The 9,258-nt window shown below is 37.6% G+C and overlaps 1 protein-coding gene across 1 annotated transcript; it reads left to right on the plus strand.

Annotated features, from left to right (window-relative positions):
• The first annotated feature begins 76 nt into the window (after positions 1 to 76).
• Positions 77 to 7,131, plus strand: CGGBP1 (CGG triplet repeat binding protein 1). Its single transcript, XM_026058367.1, has one exon. It carries the CDS (start codon positions 2,501 to 2,503, stop codon positions 3,002 to 3,004), a length of 504 nt encoding a protein of 167 aa, XP_025914152.1. The 5' UTR covers positions 77 to 2,500; the 3' UTR covers positions 3,005 to 7,131.
• Positions 7,132 to 9,258: the final 2,127 nt, after the last annotated feature.

The following is a 9,258-nucleotide window of genomic DNA, read 5'->3' on the forward strand; positions in this document are numbered from 1 at the left end:
GAGGGGGGGAGGGGGCTGTGGCTTGAGGGTTGTGAAAGACAGACGGTGCCTGCAAAAACTTAGGCTGCACTGACAAGCCAGCTTAGGATTGGGCCCATTTATTAATAAATCTTTTTGTTAAGCAAACGGTGAAGTCGAGTCCGCTATCGATATGCTGTCCCAACGGGAACAGAGGCGGAGAAATCATGGAATTGAAACGAATCGACATCTTATGTATTTAGGCAGTAGTCAAATCATGTGGTCAATACAGTGATGAAACCCCGGGAAATAAATACACGTCTAGCTCTGCCTCCTGGTTACCTTGTCAGGGGAAGTAGCCTGTAATTAGCTAAACCTGTTTGACAGTAGAAAATACAAACTTGTTTTCCTGTTAACCTCAAATACTCTTTGGTCTTGCCTAAAGATCATGTGTACCTTTAATGGTTCTTTCTCCAGTGTCCCTTTTTAGCCCAGGCTTGCTTATTCATTTGTGCTGTCCAGAGCTCCTGCTGCTTTTGAAAACCTTAGCTCATTCAAAAGTGTAACAGAGGATAGGATGTCTCTCTTGGATGCCTTATCTGCATGCACCTGCTCTTTCCCTTGCACTTGGGAACCCAGTAGTAGTTCAGGCATTAATAGACATCAAAGAATCTATGTCAAACCTTAGGTCCTTTAAAAAAAACCCACCAGCATGAACAACAAAAAAACTGGATTTTGCAGTTCACAGAATTATTGCTTCAATTTTCGATATAGTATCAGTGCAAGCCCCTACTTTGCTAAGTGATTTCTTTTGCTATTTCAAAACTCCAAGCAACAAGTTCATGTTAGGGTAAGACTTGTTCAAAGCTTGATTTCAGGAAACAGTCACTTAGGAAACTCACATGCATAAATTGCATAAAGCAACAAAAAGGAGTGAAAAAAGTTCCACTCATACTGAAGAAGGATTATGTATTTTAGTCTATAGCGTTGGGCAGTGTCACTCAAGGCTGATATTTCTGGAAACTAGCACATAGTTCAAAATACTAACTGATTTTTGTCTCCTTTTTTTCAAAGGATTCTCAACTCTTAGTGTACCAAAAAAAATTTTTTTAAGGGGCCAATTTTAAAGACCGAATTCTCTATTCTTTTATTGTGTTGTGTCTCTGTGCGTCTTCAGAACAAGTAAAAGGTGTTTCAGACAGCAGAAATCCCATCTAGTCCTTTAAGTTGGAGAAGGTCAACTTATAGTTGAGTTAGTTTGGAAGTTCAGCTGATCTTTGAAAATGTTGGAACAGCAGATTGTGTGTGTGTATCAAAATTAACAGGGACAGAGAGTAATACATCTGGAGGTATTTACCTCTGTAGTTCAACCTTATAGTTGGAATGCATAGGTAACACTAAATTCTCCAAAATCATTCATATTCATAACTAAATGCCCAGGTAGCCTGTTATTTCAAATACATTCTTTTTAAGAAACATCTATTGTCTCTTTCTTGATGAGGAAGTGGAGTGGAAGTGGAGTGGGAACTTAATTTATCAGCTTGAATGGCCATTTTGCTCAAAAAACTTAGAGCTGAGCTGTCTCTTGACTTAAACTTTACTTTAAAAAGGACTTAAATTATCCTGGGTCAGATCTATACCAGCTACTCTATTTCTCAAAAGCAACAAAAAATAGGTCCCATTTGATTTTAATACACTTGACTAGATTATTGCTTTCTTTAGTAGCATAATGTAATTTAGAGTGATGTAAAAGGAGTCAAAAGCTTGTTCTTCTCTTATCAGTTACCTTCCTCAGAGAAGCTGTCTGCTTAGGTTCTTATTTTGAGCTGAAACACATGCAAGTTTCTGTTCACATTAGGCTGACTGTTTCACCAATCTCGTGTTGCAATGACAAAAGATTTTCTTTTGACTCTAGGTAAAGACTCAATCTAATAGTTGTGGTTTGAGCTGGGACAAAAGAAGGGGGTGTTCCCAAATGAGTGCTGACAAAGCTCAGGCTTTTGTATCAGTCTTTAGAAATGACAGTAATGGCCTTTGTGCCTGATATTTTGACAAATAAGTTTTTGCTAACATAAGTAATACAGATTTTCAGGAAATAAACAGAAAAATACCAGCTCAACRTAGCTAACCTAAACTGTCAAGCACATCTAAAATATTAAGAAGAAAACACTATTTACCATAACGAGTAAAGGATAAAAACTGTCTTCGGGAAAAACAAAAAGAACTTTCTATTTGACTTTCAGCGACTAACAGATTGAGTTTGAGGGTTCTGTTGAACTCTGCCATTGTAGAGACTAAGAACTATTTTACTCTGACACCTGTGAGGAATTTCTGACTCCAGAGTTATTTAGACTTCAAAATGCAGAACTTTTCAGTGATAGTTGCACATATTTATCTTCCATGTGATTGACTTTTAGGTGGTAACAAGCATGATGTTGGATACTGAATAGGTTGCATCCATGTCTACAAGTTGGAAACTTTAGCATACTTTAACAGCATTTTTTTTTCCTCAACCTTCAGGACAAGTTTATTGAAGGCAACAATGGAACGATTTGGAGTAAAGTCGGCCCCTTCACGTAACCGCTCGAAGACTGCTTTATATGTAACGCCTCAGGATCGTGTAACAGAGTTTGGCAGTGAACTGCATGAAGATGGAGGAAAACTGTTCTGTACTTCATGCAACGTGGTTCTGAATCATGTTCGCAAGTCTGCAATCAACGACCACCTCAAGTCTAAAACGCATACAAAGCGAAAGGCAGAGTTTGAAGAACAGAACGTCAGGAAGAAGCAAAGGACTCTGACTGCCTCCCTTCAGTGCAACAGCACTGCTCAGACAGAGAAAACCAGCGTCATCCAGGACTTTGTGAAAATGTGCCTGGAAGCAAATATTCCACTTGAGAAGGCTGATCATCCGTCAGTGCGAGCCTTCCTATCCCGCTACGTCAAGAATGGGAGTTCCATACCTAAGTCAGACCAGCTAAGGAAAGCATACCTGCCTGATGGGTATGACAATGAGAACCAACTCATCAATACCGAAGACCGTTGAGAAGAAAACTGTTTTCCATCATCGTTGTGAAGTTTTACATATTGATGGTGTCGTTTATTTTTATATTCATGCATATATACAGTGTTACATATTGGTTTTACAAGCTATTTTGTATTATTGTAGAAATGACAATCTGTTTGTGAACTTAGTGATATGCCACAGACTGTTGCTAACCCTGCTGCAGACTTCAGAGCTACATTGATGTAGAACTCTCAATGAAAGTAGGGAACGTGTCTGGCATACACCCTATCTATGTTCAGTCCAGCTGTAACTGACACTAAGAAAAAGGCACTTGAATGGAGGACCTCACTTGCCTAAACTGTGCATCTATATATACAAGGAAGATGGTGTGATAGGAATGGTTAATTGTATCAGTGGATGGCTTTGTCCAGTATCCTGTCCATGACTGACCAAGAAAAAGTACCGCACATTTGAAGTGCGAGAAGCTGTAGAATGGTTAGTTAAAATATAAGTGATATTTTGGGGGAGGATTATTGATAATTCCTGTTGAAGTTTGGTTTATATTCTAAAACAGAAAACATTTTTCTTCTAGAATACTCTTATCCTATCTGATGCAACTGTGGATGTATTCATTATCTAGCTTAACAGCCAGTCTCTTGTATGGAGCTCTGGACTTCACTACTCTCATAAAGCAAGGAGTTCTGCAGGTTCACCATGCACACTTTTTAAATCACCATTTCCTTTTCTCAGTTTAACTTGTTCCCTTCTGTTTCAGTGCCAATCTTGGAATATTAAATTGACGAACTAATAAGTGTGTGTGGTTTGCAATGCAGCTGCTAGCCAATGAAAATTGGACCAAGATCTTAGTAGAGAGGATTAATGCCTTTTTTTTTTTTTTCTTCTTCTTAGCAGGACAACGGATGCTGAATCTAAATTGGGGGTAGGGGAGGCACTAAGTAGTGGAGTTGAGCAGGCCTGTTACACTGCACAGAAAAGGGACTTCCCCATCTCTCCCTGAAGGTCCTTTACTTTTCTGAACTCATCCTCACCCTTTTAGTCAAAGGAGGTAAAGTGATTAAAATAGTTTTCAAAATAGTTACTGCAAAGGCTATTCAGTATCTGTAAGCATGACTAGGAAAGCGTATATACTTCAAAGCTACACTGGAAGTACAGACCTGGGCTATATTTCTTATTCTGTGCCAAGACCACATCTACTGTACGGGCAAAAAGTAGAATCATAAACTGGAGAATTTTAATAATGTTGCCCTCTCCCAATCTAGTAAACTACTATTAAACTATTCCAAGTTATTATGCCAAATAGTCCACTCAACTTCGTGGTCTGTAAAGTTTTTGAATGGAAGCAGGGAGCATTGTGCAAGGTGCTAGAACATGACCAACTTCTGCCTACCCTCTTCTTCTCTGGATTCCCCTTAGAAGCTCTAAATTCAAGGAGATGCCAAGCATCTCCTAGTAACAGAAATCCTCCACTCAGTGGACATAATGGTGTAAGCGTGCTTTAACTCCCTCAAGTGGAGCTGGTGGTTCTGTTCAGCTTCCTTTCCCCTCACAAAGTTTCACAGTATTTTACTCCTTTTATTCAGGATATTTACAGCAATATTAATTAATTGCTAAGAGACACAAAACCCATTTATTTTGTTTCTGTAGCTATTCCTAGAGCAGAGCCTCTCTTGCTGGATTAAAACAGACTTACATACTTAGTAATAACTGTTTTTTGTGCAGTTAGCTTCTAAAGAAATGCACTTGTTTTACAATATAACCATTTCTTGTAGCTGCCTGCTAGAAGAGATGTTTGTATAACTGAGAAAAAAAAAAAACAGAAGGCTGCCTATCCATGAATACCAGTACACAGGTACTCAGCACACTGCTGCACCTTTGATCCCTTTTGAAACCAGTGGGACTCCATGCAGTCAGCAATCCTGTCAATGATACTGGTTTCTGGTTTAGAACTTAGGCCAGAAATAACAGAAGCAATTTTTTTCCTCTAATCCTAGATATCAACATATGCCTTCCCAAATATCATATACTATTGCACAAACTTGGTTTTAACTTAAGATCATGAACTGCCTTGGGCTAGTACTGTTTCATAAATCCTCTTAAGCCAAGTGAAAGGTACACTGCCAATAGCCTTTTCTGTCCTAAGAATAATTGAAAGTCTTCTTTTTACAGTAGCTGTTTCAGTGCAGGGAAGCAACATCCTTGCTTAATTTTTTTTTAAGCTTATAAATGCTATCTTAGAATTGAAGCAAATAGAAAACAATGGAGTACTGAGAAAACAAGCTTCCATTAAAATGAAAGCATTTAGAGAAGAATGGTATGATGAAAAGGTATGAATCTGAGCTATTTAGATAAGTCCTTGCTAACTGGGAGCTTCACAGGCTGTATCACATAACCATTTATATAGAATTTAGAATGTAGTAAGTTTTCTGCTAGACTGGCAGACTGACAGACATTTTGAAAAGCTTAATGGTAACATTAAATATGCTCTTGCTCAACTGAGAAAGATCTGAAGTCATTTGCAAGGTTTTATTTGAAAGTAAAAGTTAGCAATATCAGCAGCTTTTGCTAAAAAAGAGAAATTCAGTTATTTTCGATAGGGCAAAACAACAAAGAACACTTAGTTTCTCAAAAGCTTGCTGTCTCCTTGTAAAGCAAAATCTGTATATAGAACCTCAATTTACAGAATTAATACCATTTATTTTTAATGCAGAGGATACCAGCCTCAAGATAAACCTTACTAGTGTAGCCATAGGCTACAAACTTTTATCAATTTGGAAATAAAAATTGAGCATCAAGATTTTGAATGGAACTGACTTAATCTGAACTTAACTCAGATACACAGCAGCTTGTAGGACAATGGTGGCTTAACAATAGGATGCTTCTGTTAGAAAAAAAAAAAACATTTCTGAAGGTTTATGAAAGTCAACATACTGAACCATTACAGCAAATACCCACAGTGGAATAAAACAATGAAAAATAAAGCACTTCTAGGTAATCTAGAAAGAACAATGAACAAGCAAGTTTATATTTACAGACATAACCCAAACCGTCAACAAGACGGTTACACTTATTTTCTTTTAAAGTAAAAGTGGTTCCACTCAGTCTTGGAATTGAATCCTGCAAATGGTCAGGTTCAGACCATTATTTTGCCATTGTAGCTGTAGATGGACAAAGCATAACCTTAGTTTAATTACTATTGATCTTAGAGAAGATTTACAACAGAAGTTACTTTCTGGTAGGTCAAAGCCTAAGTAATAACAATCCTAGAACAGAGGCTGTGGTTAAGTTGTTTAACAGTCTCTATGGGGTTTTCCTTTTTCTGCAAGAACACTGTGTTATTTTTCCATGTATTTCCTGTAAAGAGTATTCTCAAAAGTAAAGGGAGGATGGTAGGAACTTCTGCTTTTCATTTTACATACTTATGTAGGGCTGGCTATAAGGGATACTTTTCTCTCAGGTGGTTTTATTAATATATTTGAAGCTCGAAATGTAATTAAAAACATTTTTTTCTACTCTGACCATGTACTTATATTAGTTTAGCCAATGACAGCTAAAGTGACTTTGAAGTGCTTTTCTTAGAACAACACTTTCAAAGAGTAAAATACTAGAGTAAAATACTAGACAAAACCAACATTTTCTGTTTTGTGACTACTTACGTTACATGTATGCACCATGTTAGTTTCAGCTTGCATGTTCCTGGAAAACCGTAAGCAAGTTCTAATATTTTAAGCAGTTTAAAGCCTGTAATTTGGCTGGTCTTTAGAGGAGGTGAAACATTTGACGTAATGAAAGGGAAAGCTGTTTTTCAGTTGAGAGAGAAACTTGATTCTGCAAAGTATGGGATATTCTCATGATAGAAGGACTGTTTTTAGTCTGAGCCCCTTTTAACGATTCTGTTGAACTGAACGGTGAAATACTCCCTGCTAGGTTTTGTAGCATAATGAGCAGGTTTTCAGGAAAAAAGTGGAAGAGCTGGAAGTTTGGCAAGGATGATCTCTATTTATATTTACATATAACAAGAGGCAAAACTCACTGCTGTTGTGTTCCCATTGTACTCACTGCTAATTCTTTGTGTAATTTGAGTGCTTGTTGTCTTTGTACAATTTTAAGGTTGTGTCTAACTTTCAAAATAAATTTTTTTTAACGAAGCTTCTCATTGTAATAATGCTATTTGAGTTTAGTCTGTTTTGGATTAGTGAGCATGCTTTCCTTTATTTTTGTTTTGTAAATAAGGATGTTTTGCTAATAGTAAGTGGCACACAGGAGTGGTTTTATTGAAAGAAGTGATGAACTTATGATTAGATATTGGAGTGAAGCTGAAACTATCTGAGTTCAGTTTCCTGCAGTGCCACAGGACTTCCTGTTAAAACAGTAAGACCGGAATAAGTGATTTAAGTTTTTATATTAAAATATTATTGGAAGAGAAATGCTTTACTTTGTAAAGTTTTCATTTGGTAATGGAAAAAATAGTCCTTTTTTAAAATAAAGGAATACCTTTTTCATAGAATTTATGCATGATCTCTTATTTCACCAACAAGATGGACAGAGAAATTGTGGCAGTTCACATTTAAAGGTAATGCAATGTAGTGGAAATAGATGCTGACAAAAAGAAAAAAAATTGTCCATGCCATTTTTGATATAACTCTTATTTTGAAGAAGTTTGACTGTTGATGTATCAATACAATCACACTCAAATCTGTGTTTCAGGAATGATTATACAGACCCCCTGTTGCCAGTCAAGTATGTGACTTCCCTCTTCCTCATGACAGAGGTTCTCTGATCATGCCTTCTGTTACAAGTGACAGTTGAGTGAAATAATCAAGGTTAAGCATTTTGACATTGCAATAAATGATTTGTAGGTACAGGTTCTTTCATCTGCCTAATGCTGTAGAAACCCCTTCCTGAAACGGCCTGAAATGTAGAAGAGTCAGGTCTTTCCAAACTGTCTGCAAAAAAGGTCAGAGTTTGATCTGCATCTGCTTTATAGACTTACTTCATGGAAATTGAGCAAATACATCAGCCGATCAAATCAAGTGTAGGTTTGATATGCAAGACCCTTCTCCTGAATTGTCTGGCCTGACATCTCACTATGGATCAAGGATAAACAAACTCCTACAACCTCTTGATTCATGAATTTATCATTCATTTCTCATTCCCCTTCATTTTCAGGTGACAGCTCATTAAGATCAAGTTGCTTTTTGTTGCCCTTATACCAAATGGAAAAGCAGAAGAGAAAGATGTACCTTCTTATAAAGTTTTTTTTATGTTGGCAGCTCCCCTTTGAAACACGCTATTTATACTTGCAAAACTAATATATCGTTAAGGATTTGTGTGAAAGCTGTTGCAGAATCAGGTGAGGTGTGAAATTAAAGTCTACTAATTAGGCCATGCTAAACTCCTATGACAACATTTTATTTCTTAAGTGAATCATGTGATTTAGTCCATATCCAAGATGGAGTGAGCTGAAGTGTACAATAACTGCTTTTAGGCCATGCTTATCTTGATAATTAGGTTTGGCGTTTGTCATTTACATAGGCTGGGCAGGAGTGGAAGGATAGACAATCTGTGGAAGCTCTGCTTAAGTCAGGTAAGGAATTTTTCCTGTGCATCTCACCACTTCTCTCTGCAAGGTGTTTGGAATTTGTGGGTCTTCTGGTAGTAGAGGCCATTTCCTCTTTAGTATCCAGAAGCAGACAGTCCATCTCAGCTGAGAACACAAGATGCAGGCTCTGAGGTACAATATAGAGAACTACTGCTAACGTTGCTCATGGTTGGCTGAGGGTAGCCTCAAGACCAATTTGAAACGCTGTACACTAAGTATAAAAATAGAACAGTTTACATGATAAACAATTGTTGAATAGCTATTCCAGTCTGTACCCTACCTGGCTGAGCTTTTGAGTATCCTGATCCCATCCTCCCTTTAAGTTTCAGAAACCAGAAAAATTTGAAGATTTAGTCTTGCTAGAAGAGTGTAGCTTATAGCAATGGAGGGGAGGGAGGGCATCATTCAGCAGTTCAGTTCAAGGTTGAGTATGCACGCCCCATGCTCAATCTGCACTTAAGAAACTGATGTAAGGTGTTTGTGTGCTGATTCAACAGTAAAGCTTTGCTCATTCGTTAAACTGAATTTGCTCAGGGAAAGCAGGGAGATGCAGAGAAACTCAGAGTGTGAAAAAGGAAAGAATTTGCATAGAAATGAAGTAGCTGATCTCTCCACAAATGCTGAGGTACACTAATGAGGCATGAAGATGGGCCACGGGGACCACTCCACCGCC

This window comes from Apteryx rowi, unplaced genomic scaffold, assembly GCF_003343035.1.
Source record: "Apteryx rowi isolate R43461 unplaced genomic scaffold, aptRow1 scaffold_146, whole genome shotgun sequence".
Lineage (NCBI taxonomy): Eukaryota > Metazoa > Chordata > Aves > Apterygiformes > Apterygidae > Apteryx > Apteryx rowi.